We start from the raw sequence: 17,021 nt of genomic DNA, 5'->3' as shown, positions 1-17,021 counted from the left end.
TTCTTCACCCAATTCACATTTGCTTATGCGCCTGCTTTGTCTTCAGCGATCATGTAGGGAATGCCAGTTTCATAGAACAAAGTGCTCTTGCAGTGAGGGAGCACCGGAGTGGAGGCACCAGGACTCCTTTCATTTAGCGTTACATGGTTTTATCCCAACAGCTTAAATCGTGCTGCTGCATCACCAGTGAATTTAGCTGTCATTTTAGAGCTAAGTCATCTGCCTATTATTTCAGAACTTACTGATTCTACTTCTTTTTTTAAAAATCATTTTTTTGGGGGCTCGTACAATTCTTATAACAATCCATACATACATCCATTGTGTCAAGAACATATGTACATTTGTTGCCCTCATCATTCTCAAAACATTTGCCTTCTACTTAAGCCCTTAATATCTGCTGCTCATTTTCCACCTCACTCCCCTCTTCCTCGTGAACCCTTCATCATTCATAAATTGTTATTATTGTGTCACATATTACACTATCCGACGTCTCCCCCGCCCTCTTCTCTGCTGTCCCTCCCCCAGGGAGGAGGCTATACATAGCTTCTTGTAATCAGTTCCCCCTTTCTACCCGCCATTCTCTCCACCCTCCAGGCTTCGCCATTCTCACCACTGGTCCTGAAGGAGTCATCTGTCCTGGGTTCCCTGTGTTTCCAATTGCTATCTGTACCTATGTACATCCTCAGGTCTAGCCAAATTTGTAAGGTAGAATTGGGATCATGATAGTGGGGAGAAGGGAGCATTTAAGAACTATAGGAAAATTATATGTTTCATCGTTGCAACCCTGCACCCTGACTGGTTCATCTCCTCCCCTAACCCTTCAGTAAGGAGTGTCCTTCTTAAAAGCATTGAGTCAGTCTGCACATACCAGATGAACCTTGTCTTACTGTATTTTCTTAAAAACAAAATACACAGTGGTATACAGTTTCATATCTGTATTCTAATATGAATTGATAACTAGAAATTACCTCAACATTTTAAACGCCTTTTTTCCCCTTCTGACACCAAGTTGCTTAGTTTCTATGTTTATAAACTTATGACTTTGAGGCTTCAATAATATTTGAACAATTCAGATACTCAAAAAAATTTAGTAGTATCTCACAGAATTCAAATCCCAATTGTTGAATTTTTCAAGTGTAAATTAATCATGAGTCTAATTTCCTGAATCACCACTTCAAATTTATAAGTACAGTGATACCTCAGTTGTTGAACTCCAAATTCATGTTCAAATACCAAAAAAGTTCAAGAACTGAACATAACTTTTCTCATAAGAAATCATGGAAAACCAAATAATTGGTTTGAGGGATAAAAATTACATTTATAAATTCATTTTTCCAGGACTTGAACAGAAAGTTAATAGCCCTAAGTTGTAGAAATGCCCCCTAAAAACATCTGAACATAATAAATACAGTATGTTTCATAATGTTTTGTTTAAAAACCTGTGGGTTTTCAGAATGGCATACTAACATGGGCTTCTTACTAAAATCCCCGCTACATTCCACACAATAACTGAGTGTCTTTCATAGGCTTGGGTTCTGGTAGTTAAATTTCTATAGTATGAAGGTCCCATTGGGCATTTTTGTCCCCAGAACGTCCAGTTTCATCGCAGTTTGAACAACTGCTGGAGTAGGAACCCCTGCACAAGTGGCGGCCTGATTCCAAGTTCGTAATGATGTCTTTCGTCGTGGTTCTTAGTTACACTCTTAGCTTTACTGCTGGCACACCAACTTTCTTTGGCATTATGGTTACGATATGTAATTAAAGCACAAAAAAAGCAAATGTTTTAACACAAGCACTCCGCGTTCTGAGGAAGAGTGGCGCGTCCACTGGCGCGTCACCCCTTTGTGCCCGCGGTGCAACGTGAAGGCTGACTCACTCTCAACCCCTACAAGGTTTTTCAGGTTGGATTTTCGGTCCGACTGGCAAAGCTATGAAGACTGAGCAGTTTTCTTTAACTTTTCTGCTGGAGTAGTAGAGTGTGAGCTTGTTGCTGTGTCAGGCAACGCATTAAGGGATCAGGTGGTGGCGGCTGCGATCTAGCCAGCTCCAGGTCCTGGCAGCCTGGTGCCGGGCAGGCTAGACGGGCTCGGGGTGGTTTTCAAGGCTGTCACTGTGTGCAGATGGTCAGGCCTGCGTTCTGGGGTGCCTGCCTCTGCATGGGCTCAAACCAACACGCACTAGAAGTCTCTAGTGCTTTTCAGTTGGCACCACTCTAGGCCTCTTGGTCACCTACTTGAATAAAATGGATTTCTGCCTACACAGAAGGGAACGAACAACTTCTCACCTTCACAGCCCGGAGTTTTGGAAGTGGTCAACATTCACAAGCACGTGAAGGTCAGTTATCTGCCTCATTGACAGTTTAGTCCTCAGCTTGCCTCTTGCTGATGTAAACACCTTCCCTGAGCTCTGAAGAACTGTTAAAGTGGAAGACAGCCTACACCAGTTTATCTTTGGCCCAAACCAAAGGTTTAAGTATCACCATTGATATAAAACTTTACTATCTTAGTTAGAAACACTTAAAATTATTTAAAACAAAACTACAGGTTTCTAGAATACTCTTTTTTAATGCTCTTAATACAGAAATCTATACAGTTAAAAAAGAAATCTTGTTTCCTAATTCCCTCTTCCCTACGGGAATAATCCTAGAGATTCTAATTGCCTCGTTTACTTCAGATCCACTACAGCTGTTCACGGCGCGCTCTGCACGCCTCCGATTATTTTAAAGATGCACAGATGGGACTAGCTCCCCGCCCGGCGTCCTTCGGTGGCTCCTCCCCTCCCGTGAGGGTTGGTCTGCAGACCGCTGGGCGGCCGGCTCACCTGGGGAGCATTGCTGCGGGGATGCTAACCACGGGGCAGCAGGTGGAACCGCCCGCCAGCCTCACCGGAGAACGTTGAGGCTTCTGCCCGCATAAACGCCGACAGCGTCGGAAACGGACCCGGTCTTGACTCCGCCTCCGGGCTCCGGGAGAACCCGACCCGCCCAAGAGCGGCGCGCGGCCAGCAGGACCCGGCCCGCAGCCCGGAGGGCGCGGACTGCGCACGCGCCCCACGCCGCCCCGCCCCTCGCGCCCGCCCGGATATCCGGCCTGTGCCCGCGGCGCGCACCGGGCCGCCGCCATGGCGCTCTCTGAGGCGGCCGGCTGTCGGAGCGCCCTGCTGTGGCCTCGCGTGCTGCTCTTTGGAGACTCCATCACCCAGGTACCGCCACTCCGGCTTCCCGGACCGGCCTGGGACCGCTGCCCTCCGGCCCTCGAGTGGCGCGGTCGCGCGTGCCCCGCTCCCGTCGGCGCCCGGGGAGGCGGTTTCCGTGGCGGCTCCCGCGTCGGGGCGCGGGCTGTGGGTGGCGCGGAACCCCGCGGCCTCGCCGGTTCCCCTCGACGGCGCCCCGCTCGGCGCCTCCTGCTCGGGCAGCGCCGGACAGGAAAGCCCCCACACCTGGCACGGAGTGGTTGATGTGAAAATAAAATGCTTCCATAAACAAAGTCGAAAAGGTCGTCTTATCCGAATTAGGGAATTGTGTATATCTAACTCCAGGAAGGGATATATACTTAAAAAGTCGCTTCCCGGGTCTTTTTATAATGCTTAGGTGTGACTTTCTAAAGCAATTTGGATGTGCCGTAAGTTGCTATCATTAGTTTTAGGCAGTTGCAGCAGGAAAGGCTTTCCAAATTCCTATGAATTGAGTTCTGTGATTACACCAGTGTATTTCCCTCGTTCTTTGGCCTGCGAACCACTGAAGAGCCCTGGCCGCCGAGGGGGCAGGCGTTGACAGCTGTCCTTGAGGTCGGCAGTTCGAAGCCTCCGCAGCCCTCGTCGGTCTCAGAAACCCGCAGGGGCAGGGTCCGAATTCACTTGATGGCGGTGCGTGTGGACAAGGATTAGCGTGCTTTCCCTTCCTAACCGAACATAGTTGGTGTTTTTGTCTCTTGTACATGGGTTTTCCCAGAACCTTTTTCTAGCGAATGACTCCAATATGTTGTCAGCTTCCTTCCAACATGTGTGCAAGGAAGAATTCGTTAGGTGTTCCTGCTTGGGACTCCTCAAAAGCAGATCCGCGTGTCTGCCATCCAGACCACAAACCACAGGAGCCCATGCCACGGTTTCCGAGGCTGGAAACGTGGAGATGACGTAGTCTGCTGCCTCTTTATTCCCCTCAGCGGCTGGCTCGTGGGTTTGAAGCCCCAACCTTTCTACGAGCAGGCCGGCGTTTAACCTCTGCCACAGACATTAAGCCCAATCCGAATGTCGTCGAATGGTTTCGGTCTGAGTTAAATGTAAACGAATAGTTGAAATGCAATTCAGACGGAAGAAGCCTGGTGTGAGCAAATCAAGCGAGGAAGGCTCTAGAAGTGCAGAGAAAACCAAAGGAGACTTGCAGCTTTAAAATCCCTCCACTACAACGTTTTCATGGTCTTGATGCGTAGTAATGGGCTTTTCCTCAGTTTTCTTTTCAGCAGGGTGGATGGGGCGCTTCACTGGCGGACAAACTGGTCAGGTGAGAAAAGTTTCTTGATTCTAGATTGATACTTGCGTTTCTGCTGATAGTCTAATTGTATCTTAGAGAAAATGAGGGTGGGTTATAAAGACTGATGAAAGCGTAAATTTAACAGTAAATCAAACAGTAGCCCTTTAATCGAGGACCGAGATCTGGGCACAAGCTAGTTTTTACTGTGAGACAAAGCTGTTGGCCTTTGTTTCTTGAGTGCCACAGTGACTAAACCAATCGTTAAATGTAAGGTACAGACTCATCCTGTCATGCCTTCTGAAAGTATTAGGAATGGATTTTAAATATGACCAGTCGGTAAGGATTTTAATAAGAATAGGGATGAACTTTTTCATGTTATTCCCAAGACTTAAAAGCCGTTACCTTAAAAACAAAGCTGTTAACCGTAGAGCTGCCTGAGCAGTCTCCTGCCTTCTGCTCTCTGGAATCGGCCACCTGGCAGTCGTGCATTGGTACCCTAGCATCCCTACATTTTTTTTGAAGTCGTCTTTGAAGCATATTATAGCTGCTATTTCTAATCCTTAAAATAAGGCGCCCTGGTGGTGTAGTGGGTACGTGTGGGGCTGCAATCTGCAGTCCCAACCGTTCGAAACCACCAAGCAGCTCTTCAGAAAGACTGGGCTTTCTACTCCCATAAACGGTCTCAAACTCATAGGGGCTCCCTATGAGCCAGAATTGACTTGATGGCAGTGAGTTTGGTTTTTGAAACCCTTAACCTGTAAACAAGATGTCAGAATTTCCATTTGACAGATAAACAAAAACCAATAGGGCTTAAATAGCTTTCTTAAAGTCGGGCAGCTGGTCTCAGTGCAGATGTCTTACTTCAAGTTCAAGCTCACCACCATCCAGTCAATTCCAAGTCATGGGGACCCTGATGAACAGATTAGAACTATACCCTGAGCATTCTCAAGAATAATTACGTATGGAAGCCTCATCTTTTGGCCTCAACAGCTGGTGTTTTTGAACTTCTTACCTTGTGGTTAGCAGCCCCACTTAGAACCCAATAAAAGGCCTAGTTGCTGAACTCCATTGAAGCAGTACTGGAGTGCTACAGAGAAGGAACAACAGCTAAATTTGAACGCAGACCTGCCCAAACAAAAATCTATCATGGCCTTCCAAAAACTTGATTGAAAAATGGAATTGAAAGATAGTGGAAATTTTCCACAAACTTCTTAAAGCTCCATCATATGCAAAAATAAACACAGATTTTTTAAAGTTTATTGTAGACAGCTTCAAAAATCTTTATAAGAGCATAGATTATAATCTATAGAACCCATGTGTCCGTCTCATTCGTTCCTTTGCTGTCAATTATTTTGAAGCAAAGCCTGGATCATATAATTTTACCACAGTGATTTTTTTTTTCAGAAGGCTTAGAAAATGAGAATGTAAATGGGAAAGTGGGATATATGATGGTAACAAGGGGACTGCAATCAGTAAGATGAAACAAAATTATGAACTGTTGAATGTAAAACACTGCTCTATACAGCCTGTACTTAATGCACAATAAAAAGTTCATAATCAAGCACTTCTAATATAACTAATCATGTATTAAACTTTTTGCCTTCAAGTTGATTTCAGTTAATAGCAACCCTCCAGGGCAAGGTAGAACTGCCCCATGGGGCTTCTAAGGTGATCTATGGCAGCAGACTGCCTCATCCTTATACCATAGAGCGGCTGGTGGATTCAAACTGCTGACTTTTCCGTTAACAGCCAAGCGCTTAATCACGTGCCACTAACTGTTTTGGCTCTTGTCTAACTTGGAGCTTAAAACTTCAGAATGTTATGTATTTAGTATGAATATTCGTGTTATGTATGTATATCTTGAATTCCAGCTTACTAGTGACTCTATATCAGACACTTGCTCAGACTAGTTTGTCATGAATTCCAATTTTAAAACTGCCCTGTGCATGACAGTCTGCAGACTGAATTGTAGCATTTCCTTCGGGGTGGGGCGGGGGGAGCATAGGGTGCCCAAGCATCTCCTTGCCCTCGAGGCACAGAGGGGTACATGCTGGGCTGTTAACCATGAGGGCAGTAGTTCAGGACTACCAGATGCTCAGCGGGAAAGGCTTTCTACTGCGAAGACGTGTAGTCTCAAAAACCAACGGGGCAATGCTCGTCTGTCTGGTTGGGTCCCTGAGCCAGTCTCGTCTCCACTCAGTGGCAGTGAGTGTGAGAGCAGGGATCAGCGTGCAGCCTCAGGCTGGACCTAGGTTGTGGACCAACATCAAAGGTCAGCTCCCTGAAACCGGTCATTGCTCTCTACCCACAACTTTTAAAATGCTTCATTTCAGAAAGTGTGATGTTCTGAATCGTGGGTTTTCAGGCTACAATACCAGATGGGCCAAAATCATTCTCCCGAGCATCATTGGGAAGGGGAGCGGTCTGGACCGCCCTGTAGCAGTTACGGTTTTCTTTGGTGCCAATGACAGTGCTTTAAAAGGTGAGAGCATTTTTGTGTGTTTTTTCTAGCTCATTTTTAATTACTTTTACCTTATGATAAGCAGTTAAAACAGCACATACATTTATCTTCTAATAGGTAAGTTTTGCAAAACTTATAAGCCAGTTCTCTGATTTTCCTATGTATTTCTTTTGGGTTGATGTTGGTAGATTTGATTTTGGACTCATTTCTCCATACCCTTTGTTGGTCCATCTAAACCAGCGGTTCTCAACCTGTGGGTCTCGACCCTTTTGTGAGTCAAACGACCTTTTCACAGGGGTCACCCGATTCATAACAGTAGCAAAATTACAGTTATAAGTAGCAGCAAAAATAATTTTGTGGTTGGGAGTCAACGCAACATGAACTATTAAAGGTCGCGGCATGAGGAAGGTTTAAAAAACCACTGATCTAAACTGTCATACTTTTTTTTTTTTTTACTCTGCAGCTCATACTTGGAATGTGTTCCAAAGTCCATGCATGCTATGGTCCGTTAGCAATTCTCTTCAGTTGCTCTAGTTGGCGGCTGTGCGCTTGGGTCCATCCTGACACGGTGACCTTTGTTAGGCTTTTTTTGGCTGTCGTCTTCAAGAAAGCAAATCACCAGGCCTTTCCTGGGTGCATACTGCCAATTTTTTGGCCACCAGTGCAAGCTGGTGGCACCACTCAAATCGTACGCTTGGCCATTTTCTTTACACTAATTAAGAGAGTACAAGTAGTCCCCGTCTTACCACATATTCAAGTTACAACAGACTGCACTTATACCATCTGAGTGGTTTCTGTATTATATAACATATCCAACCCCCAAAGATCATGAGAATGCGCAGTAGTAATGAGCAAGGGGAGGAGGGGCATGTGGTGAGGGGCTCTTTAGGTGAGGCTTGCAGCCCAAAGTACAAGAAGGGACAGCTGCTCATTACAATGGCAAAGAATCCCAGCTGTGTCTGAGAATGAGTGTCTGAGTTAGTTATTAGCAGTCCTCATACTGAGCAGTAGCCGTTGTTGACAGTGACTGAGTGCTTGCTTCATAACCAGAACCCTGCCCTTAAATGCTTTGCACACTTCCCTGATAGTGCTTTTCCCACCTCCTAATGTCACCAGTGTGGAACTCGGGTATTAAGATCAATTCTTTTTCTAGTGACATCAGGATAGGGTTTGAATATGGACGTTCTTGATCAACATCGAGACTTCTTAGCTTCTGTACAAATCCAACCTGATGAATTCACAACATGGGCCCGAGAGGAGAGAAGGCAGGCTCTCTGAAGCCTGTCACACAGCACTGGGTATAGGACGTCCTCCCTCCACCCCTCCCCCTTTACTGTCTGCGTGCTCAGCATTTCCCAGGAGCCTCGTGAACCCCCACGCATATGTGGAAAAGAGGTTTGATTGTAACTTGTCATTGGGCTGAGGTGTTCGTGTTGCTCCTGAACAGATGAGAATCCCAAGCAACACATCCCGCTGGAGGAGTACCTGGATAATCTCAAGAGCATGGTGCAGTACCTGAAGTCTGTGGACATCCCGGAGAACAGAGTGATCCTCATCACGCCGCCGCCTCTTTGTGAGACTGCGTGGGAAAAGGAGTGCATCCTACAAGGTAGCATCCAGAACACCGCCTCCTCAAACTTGGTTGTGAATGCAGAGATACGTGTAATGGAACCGTGGTTCCCAGCCTGGGGCCTCAAGTTGGGCTAGTCCCGATGGTGGTCTGCTGTGATCGGCCTGCCGTCTGCTCTCACATCTTTCTTCCAGTCTTATTTTTCACGGTGGTCCATAGGGTAATGTTGGAAGTCGGTCACCAGAATCTCTCCTGAGCCTGGAAGCTCTCCAAAACCTGTCAGCCATGGGCGACTGCTGGCACTTGACCTACTCGGGGGATGGCTTTCGGCAGCGCAATGCACAGCAGCCACCACAGTACAACAGGCAGGTGATCCAGAGGACAGGATAGGCCCGCCCTGAAGATTGTCTAGGCAGAAATCTTTATGAGAGCTGTCCTGTCTCCCACAGCGCGCTCTGCTTCTCATCCAGCGTACAGTTCGCTGCAGGGGTCCTACAGGTGGCTTACGGTGGTGGGATTTATTGTGGAAGTTAACAGTTAACACGTGCAGGTGGAAGTGCTCGGGACAGTTGTTCGGTCAGGAGATGTCACAGATTTTTCTAGGGCTGCTAGTGAATGTCCCAAAGGCATGCCACTCTGCCGTAAGCCTCAACCCGAGGCACCCCGCTGCAGTCCCACAGGTTCCCAACTTCACTCTCCCAGATGGGGCATCCAGAGGCACCCCACTCCAGTCAGCCTCCATCCAAAAGAATCAACACCAGCTGTGAGCCAGGACACTCGGTTCCCTGAATTAAATACCCAGAGGCCCCTACTCCACAAGCCAGCCAGCCTTTGTCGGCTGCGAAGTCCCCTGCTCTGGCCCCTGGTTCTGCTACTGCTGGCACAGCTGGCCCTCCTGTTGTCACAGCTTCCTTCTGGATCTACGACGGCTAGTACACGGGAATCTCAGGATGCAGAGGATCGGTGTCACTCTTGCTGGTTCTCAGAAGAGGCTCATTTCATACCCAGCCAGAGGGCACTCACCATGAGTCTCTTTCACAAGCACTCCCAACTGGGTCCTGTCAGCACCCCCCCCCCTTTTACTCAGACCCATCAGGAAAAGGTCCGTTGGTGAGCTCATTGCGCTAGATTGTCCCGTGTCTTCCACAGAAGCACTTGTGAGTGCCGCCTGCCGCCAGCTGGGTGCTCACTCATAGCATAGCTCAGCCCACTGTCTTCAGCCACTTGCTGTGCACTGGCCGCCCTACGGGAAGAATGTCAATCTTTGTGGAAGCAGGCTGCCACAGCCTTCTTCCAGGAAACAGTGGAGGGGGTTGAACTTGCATCCTTTTGGCTGGCAGCTGATCACAATTACTGTACTACAAGAACTCCTCTTATGGGTCTATAAGTTTATATTAGTTTGTCTCCAGTCAGCATCAGGAAAAGGAAAAACAGTATCGTTTCACTATGTCCATGAACTCGGAAGTACCAAAGGGATTTGTACTTGAACAGCTTAAACAATAGGCGCCCTGGTGGCGTAGTGGTTAAGGGTTGGGCCGCTAACCACCAGCTGCTGTGAGGGAGAAAGGCAGGGCTGTCTACTCCCATGAGAGTTACAGGGTTTGAAACCCTCAGGCAGTAAACTTGTTTTTGGTTTGGTTCAAACCGTACTGTAAGGAACCTTGCGTGAAAAGCAGCCTGGCCTCGCAGAGAAATTACTCTAGGGTACATTGGATAGCTTTGTGCATCGCAGGGCAGCTGTTTCTCATAGGATTTGGGGTCGACTTTCAGACTCCTGTTAAGAAGCACTCTAGTGCTTTCAGCCCTCCTGGAGTTTCGTGTACATGCCCCGTGCTATAGACGGGAGGTCATGCAGTCGTGACTCATGCCAGGCGACCTGACTTCCCTGCCCAGCACTTCCCGTTGCACCGGGCACGGCATTATTGGCAGCAGGCCTCCTCTCGAGTAGTAAACAGCCTCTCCGGCAGGCCCACTCTCGGGAGCTGCGCAGCATTCACCGTGGCAGGGGAAAGTCTGGTCACTGCGTCAGGACAGACACATGGTCACCGTGAGGTTCCATCTGGCCCAGGAATCCGGGACTCCCTGCTTTCTTAGGGCTCAATGACTGGTGTGTTCTGTATAAAAAGATAACAGCTGAGCAGAAGCCGGTGGGGAGAAGGGTTTCCTAAAGGTATTCCGAGAACTCCCTCAAACCCAGGTGAGCTTCACCAGAGCAGAGGAGGAGCTCCTGTGCCCTCAGACACGCAGGGGGTCGTCCTCCCCTTGCCCCCAGCTGCTGAAACCGGAATCTCGCCTCTTAAAGGTCACATTCCGCCAGGCCCTCCTCCCACTGCCCCCAGCGAGCAGCACCCCACCATCCTGCTGCCTTCCGCTCTTTCTCCTGCGTCCCCGTGCTCCCAGTAGGCTACAGCACCCTGTGCCGAGTGCTCGAGTTGAGCGTGTTTCCCCGTGCTCCTTGATTCGGTCAACAGTATCACCAGAGGTGAGAAAGCTTCAGAAAGAGAAGACTAGCGCACCCACCTTCACCGTGGCGCTTGCAGACATCAAAGCAGGGTCTTGCCGACCTTCAGAGGAGGGTGATGGGCAACTTTGGAAACAGATCATGGTGATGGTTCCCTGGCAAGTCGTGTGGTGAAACATGGCGAGAGGGCAAGAGCTTTGTTTTCTAGAAATCACCCACAAAAAAGCCCAGTACAAGCCCAGCCTCCAATTTCACCTTGTGGGCAGCAGCTACCCATTACAAACAGGAATTTGAGGTTCTCAGCCTAGTCCACTCCCATAATCTGGTCACCATTCCTTCCAGCATGTCCCTCCAGCCCCCCATACAGCAGCCCAGACGGAATGCCCTACGATGTGACCCCCGTACCGCCTCGGGCTCCTCAGAGGGCTCAGCTCCAGCCACTGTACCCTAGGATTCACTAGCACCCCAGAGGGCAAACCTTTGTGGACAAATACCATTCCCCCTTTTCCACAAAGTACTTGAAGCTCCCATGTGTCAGCAACCTGTGAGGGTGGGATCAGTGTCGGCTCTAGGTGGGGAGCTGGCCATGCAAAGACCAGTGCCAGGGTCCACCCATTCACCTGGGTTTTCTCTCTTCTCAACAGGTTGCAAATTAAATCGCCTAAACTTGGTTACTGGTGAATATGCCAAAGCCTGTTTACAAGCAGCTCAAGATTGCGGGACTGATGTACTTGACCTGTGGACCCTGATGCAAGAGGACAATCAGGTACAGTGAACTGCTCATCAGTAGAGGACGAGCAGGGCCCTCGGTTGGTGCAGCTTTTCCTAGACCAACTGTTTGTTTACACACACACCACCCCCTCCTCACCCCCTTTCCCCATCCGTGTAGGGCTGCTCCCAAACCCAGTTCCATATTTGGTGCTTTCAGCGGTTGACATCCTGTGGGAACACTTCTTACATTTTGGAGTTATCAGGTAGTGAATTAAATAGGCAAAAAATGGTTCATAATATGTAAGAGCATCCAGATAAAAATTTTTTATATGGAGTGGGGGAAGAGTTCAAACACTTTAATAGACAAAACTATGAATATGATATTAAAATCATTGCCCTTCATTCCAGTTAATATCAACCCTAAAGACCGAGTGGAACTGTTCTGGGCTTTCTGAGGCAGAAGCAAGTTACTTCCTTTCTCCTGCTGAGCAGTGGAAGGTTCAAAGGCCAAGTTTACCCTTTCCATTGTGCCACTCGAGCTCCTGCCATGCTACTGGGCGATGTACTTCCAATTATTTTAGATAGAACCGCCCAGTTTTAAAGAACCAGTGGTGTCCGGACACTGGTTCTGACTCCACCCTACCTGTGTGTGCAGGCAGGTCTATGTCAGTCAAGACCGCAGCAGCACAAGATCACATGCAACCAAAGTTGGTTTGGAAACAAGCTGCAAATTGTAAAGCTAATCCCACACAGGTCCTTCTCCGTGTAACACGAAGATTCTAGAACTGAGGTCTTCCTTAGACCGCGTGATTAATTCTCATCTAATTAAAGCATAGGGAGGAGTGCTACTTGAATCTGAATTCCACATCCAGAAAGCCGTGTGCCTAATTGAACCACCCCAGTTCCAGAAATTGGAGTCACTAGCCCCTGTGAGAACCCCCCCCCCCAAAAAGGAGAAACCACTGTAGTGGTAAATGCTCTAGAATGTCAAGACTGCGCCGCCTTCATATCCCAGCAGCTATTCTCTACCCGCTCTTTCCGTTCATTTAATATCCAGACAGAATAACGGGCGGTACTTGCTCTGGAAGCTGCTGCTTTCACCTGCAAAGCTGGCCTGGAATGACAGCCAAGCGCAGACACTGGGGTACATGGATTATGAGCACGAGTTCTGAGAGAGGGAGCAGTATGTCTCTACTAAAGGTTACCATGAGGCACCTGACAAGTTTCTGGGCAAGTGTTCAATGACTGAGCTCAGCCTTGAGGGAAAGAAAGCAGAGATGCTCCACAGCTGGCAGGACCATTGACGTGCAGGCTGGAACGCAGGTGGGAGAACTGTGTGCACCGATGGAGAAAGAAAAAAACCTAACACCTGTTCTCTCTCCTCACAGGATTTCTCTTCCTACTTATCAGATGGACTACATTTGTCACCGAAGGGAAATGAATTTCTGCTCTCACACCTGTGGCCTCTATTGGAGAAGAAGCTCTCTCCTCTGCCTTTGCTGCTTCCTTACTGGCGAGATGTAACAGAAGCAAATCCTGAACTAAGTCTGCTGGCCTGGGGGGACCATTAGTCGGCACCAGAACTGGCAGGTTAGGACCAAGCAAAAAACACTTTTCCTTCATGACAGTGTTTGCCACCAATATTAATAAAAAAGCACTAGGACTTTTTTCCAGAGAAACTTTATACCTGGGTACATTGTGTTTTGATCATTTTAAGGATTGATTCATCAGTGTCACCGCTATAAGATATACCCGCACAGCCGGCCAATTCTATAAAGAGCAAAAAAGGTAGAAACAATTTTGTTTTTTAAAAAGGCAATTTTATAAAAAATGAGTTTCTTACATTCTTCTGGGAAGTTTCACTTTCATACATACGCCTTGTATCAAATTTCCAAAAGTGTAACACAAAGTACTACTGTTTTAGTAAAAAGATAGCAAATACCTTAAGGTACAGGTTCAAGTATTAGTGTAACAAGTATCCGAGTAACAAATGTCCTTGGGGAGGGGCTGGACCAGGATCTGTCACAGGTCTGGTTCCTTGCCCTCAAGCATATACAAGTTACTCAGTTCAAATGTGTTGGCTGCTGAGCACATTTCAATATGATTTTTTTAAAAGCTCTTATCTATAATTTTATGGAAATCACAACTCAATCTCTGGCGACTTTTATCCTTCACACAGAAAATGCAGGTGGCCCAGTCTGGAAGCACTGAAACAAAAAGCCACGAATGCAAATGCACTAGGGAGGGCGTGTAAAAGGAGGCCGGCAACCCAGGAAGGCCATGGCATCCCATGGTGAGAAATACTTCACGCCCTCACGTCCACTATGGTTTGAAAAACAGGCAACCAAATTCCTTCCATCTTTGAAGGAGCGCATGAATTTTTTAAAGAGCACAGCTCCAGTATTAGGGACACATGATACTTAAATACAAAAAAAAATAGCCAGCAAATTATCTAGATTCTTTAAAATTCAATTGGCTAGTATTATTTATAACCCTAACTGTAAGCTAGATGGTTTGAATTCCAGAAGACAGTAACAGAATTACGGAGACACAATAACCCAAATGATAGCTATGTTAAGATGTGTACTACTTTCCCTGCTGCTACAGCTGAGTGGGACGTAGAAACAGAAGCCATAGTGTGGAGAAAAAGTAGGTTTGACCTAGCTCCTTTGTCTCGAAGGCAATGAAAAATAAATATTGTGTTCCAGTTTTTCAAAAATAACTGCTAAATACCTCATATTCAGTGGATCGTTACAGTGTATAAAAACAAAATCATCCCCGTAATCAGTGCTGTTACCAATATAAAGTTAATTTACAAAAATGTAAATACTCATAACCTAATCCAGCTGTGTTTCCTACTTTTGCACCACAGGTTGAAAGACATTTTAAAGATCAAAAAACTAAAACCTGAAAGGCTCAAAATAAGCTAGATTCACCTTCCCTCTGTGCAAGGGAGGAGGCCAGACACGGGACCAACGTCTGTCACCTGCGGCTTCACTGCGCGGCCCCACTAGCACTCGGTCTCCTTGCTGTCGACGCGGTGCTGACGCTGCAGTTTGAAGGAGGAGGCCTTCTCGCTCCTCGCGACAGGGCGCTCCGTCAGGTCTTCAAAAGATTTGGCGGGTGTGTTATTTGGGAACGGGTCCTCAAAGGCATCCCCATCGATGTTCGAGTCGGTGCTGGGGTCTTCTTGGATGGTGTCCATCCTCTGGTGGTCCAGTTTCGGAGCCACTGGCACTGGAAGCATCACCGGGGTGGGCGGCAGTGGCTGGAGGCGGCAGGGAGTCGGTGGTGCAGGGAACGGTTTAATAATGCGGACTGATGCGGAATCCATGCTGCTGAGCATTTCGACATTCTGGAAAAGACAGGCTTTGCTGGTACCGGAGAAGGTAGATCACAGCTGTGCTCAACCTTACCTCCCATCACGTGCTTCTACGCCTGTCTACACTGCGCTCGCTCCCTCATGGGCCGAGTACCCAAGCAGCCCAAGAGGTGACTCGACTGCCAGCCTGCCACTAACGTGACGATCACAAGAAAGGAGAAGATCTGGAAACGGAAGCTCCATGCTGGCTCTGGCTGTGAGGAGGGAGGGAGGAAGAGGCCTGCAGTGAACTCTGCATCCACAACCAGCTCACGACTGCTGTGGTGGCTTTACTGGTCGCACCACCAGCAAAGGAGCATTCTGCTGCAGTCGCCAGGCTCCTGCAGCTTGGCTACCTGCAACCTGTGAAACGGGGCACGGTTGTCTGGCCGGAGGCAGCATACTTACACTGGGGTGAAACAGGGACAGCGATTCAAACTGCTTATCCAACTTCTTATCCTAGAAAGACAAGACGGGCGAGCAGGTCATTCCACAGAGAATCCATTAGAAGTGCTCATTTCTTACAGGCTACTCCCAAGACTAAATGAGAACTTCAGCTGGAGAACTAAGTGGTGGCAGGTTCAATGTGGAATGAAAATTTGTTAAGCACAAAACGGTTGGCATTCAGCTCAAATGGGCAGTGGTATGAATGCTATTTGTTCAGAATTTTCTCTCCCACTGTGCTCAGTACAAAGGCATTTCCTGTTGAGTCATCAGATGAGGGTACCAGTTTCTGAGTTCACCAGTTAAAGGGGCAGCTGGGCTCAAGCCTGCTCGGCACTGAGCTCCCTGCTCCAGGACACCAGGGCCTCTTCTCAGTCCTGCCCTACACTGAAGCTGACCAGGTGAGAAAAGGCAGGGAGGGCAAGCCTGAGGCTCGAGTGCAGTCTGCCTCACGGTCCCCAAAAGCAGATTCCACTGCAAACAGTTTTACACCCGCCCAAGGGAGCGCAATCCAAATGGGCCTGAGAGAGAGAAGGGCATTCTCCATCTCTTCGTTGAAGGAAGCTTTTGGACTTCCAAGGAAAGTGTCGCACCCCTCTGTGCTCGTAGCTGTTGCTCACTCAGCACAAGAGCTGAGATCTCGGGGCAGCCTGAGCGGAGGGCTGCTGGCTGTCTTACCACAGGCAGCCTGAAAATGCCCTTTAGACACATTCCTCTTCGCAGGTCTTTAAAGTCAGGTAAACCGTCAGAAATACAAAATTCCTCAAAAGTTAAGAAAATACCACGAAAATCCGTGGTTTCTGTTTTTCATCTTTTTTGGAAGAGGACTGACTGGTTAAGCTTTTCAAAAAATGTTTTCCTAGGGATGTCACAAACATTTCTCATTGGAAACATCAAAGTTAGATTTTATTAACAAATTACCTTTTGGGAGCTGTTGATTATAATATGTAATGACTTACCACACAGTGGACCAGAATGCTGAAGGGAATCCAAAAGATCAGGGAGAAAACCAGCACAGATCCCACGATGTTGTCGGCTAAGAACTTCCCTGTGGACAATGCAGAGGGGACATCTTGGTCAGGAAACTTGCAAATGTCCACGGGTTTGCACCGTGTTTGGGGCACGCAGGTACTGGGCTAAATGATGCTCCCTACCCGGCACTGAGAAGGGTGTCGGGGCCCCTGTCTCCCACCTGATGTATTACTACCAATGACTGCTACTGACTGCTCTTTTTAAAAGTCATTTTAGTGGGGGCTCTTATAGTAATCCATATATCAACTGTATCAAGCATATTTATATGTTGCCATCATTTACAAAACATTCTACTTGAGCCCTTACATCAGCTTTTTCCCCTCCTCCTCATGACATCTTGATAAGTTATTTTCATACCAATGTCCCTTCCCCGACATTTCTGCTCATCCCCTGCAAGGGGGTCGGGGAGAGACAAGGTTCTTGTTACCTGGATAGTTTTGTTCCCGAACTCTAAATTGTGGACTCCAGAGGACATATCTTTGCTTCTGCAAATCATTTTATTGGGGGCTCATA

General features: G+C 47.8%; 2 protein-coding genes across 7 annotated transcripts in view; one reads left to right on the top strand and one right to left on the bottom strand.

Moving 5' to 3' along the window:
• Positions 1 to 3,069: 3,069 nt before the first annotated feature.
• Positions 3,070 to 16,525, top strand: IAH1 (isoamyl acetate hydrolyzing esterase 1 (putative)). Of its 5 annotated transcripts, XR_012785775.1 has the most exons (8): positions 3,070 to 3,201; positions 4,446 to 4,498; positions 6,802 to 6,950; positions 8,377 to 8,538; positions 11,605 to 11,726; positions 13,060 to 13,261; positions 13,851 to 13,964; positions 14,544 to 16,525. XR_012785775.1 is itself a non-coding variant. In XM_075557123.1 (7 exons), the coding sequence occupies exons 1-6, from the start codon at positions 3,121 to 3,123 to the stop codon at positions 13,240 to 13,242; spliced, it is 750 nt and encodes a 249-aa protein (XP_075413238.1). In that variant the 5' UTR covers positions 3,070 to 3,120; the 3' UTR covers positions 13,243 to 13,261; positions 13,851 to 16,525. The 5 variants fall into 5 exon arrangements, 4 of the variants coding, with proteins under 4 accessions (XP_075413238.1, XP_075413240.1, XP_075413237.1 ...); XM_075557123.1 differs by having other exon boundaries at positions 13,851 to 16,525; XM_075557125.1 differs by lacking the exons at positions 13,851 to 13,964; positions 14,544 to 16,525 and having other exon boundaries at positions 6,834 to 6,950; positions 13,060 to 13,355.
• The window catches only part of ADAM17 (ADAM metallopeptidase domain 17), a 56,097-nt gene continuing 52,460 nt past the window's right edge, over positions 13,385 to 17,021 (bottom strand). Inside the window, exons 17-19 of one of the 2 annotated variants that reach the window (XM_075557118.1) lie at positions 16,436 to 16,524; positions 15,441 to 15,491; positions 13,385 to 15,026 (exon numbers count right to left, since the gene is read on the bottom strand). In XM_075557118.1, coding sequence (XP_075413233.1) covers positions 14,682 to 15,026; positions 15,441 to 15,491; positions 16,436 to 16,524 — 485 coding nt within the window. In that variant the 3' untranslated portion in view covers positions 13,385 to 14,681. The remainder of the gene's footprint in view (positions 15,027 to 15,440; positions 15,492 to 16,435; positions 16,525 to 17,021) is intronic. The other variant, XM_075557117.1, reaches the window with a different exon arrangement.

The sequence above is a fragment of the Tenrec ecaudatus genome, chromosome 8, assembly GCF_050624435.1.
Source record: "Tenrec ecaudatus isolate mTenEca1 chromosome 8, mTenEca1.hap1, whole genome shotgun sequence".
Taxonomy (NCBI): domain Eukaryota; kingdom Metazoa; phylum Chordata; class Mammalia; order Afrosoricida; family Tenrecidae; genus Tenrec; species Tenrec ecaudatus.
Note: the sequence above shows the minus strand (reverse complement) of the source record. Positions and strands in the feature narration are given on the sequence as shown.

What these genes read in the sequence shown, in the direction of transcription:
- IAH1 (XM_075557123.1), top strand. Translation starts at nt 3,121, where the DNA reads ATGGCGCTCTCTGAGGCGGCCGGCTGTCGGAGCGCCCTGCTGTGGCCT. An exon ending in TTGGAGACTCCATCACCCAG is followed by an intron (nt 3,202 to 4,445) that starts GTACCGCCACTC and finishes GCTTTTCCTCAG; the next exon opens with TTTTCTTTTCAGCAGGGTGG. An exon ending in AAAGGAGTGCATCCTACAAG is followed by an intron (nt 8,539 to 11,604) that starts GTAGCATCCAGA and finishes TCTTCTCAACAG; the next exon opens with GTTGCAAATTAAATCGCCTA.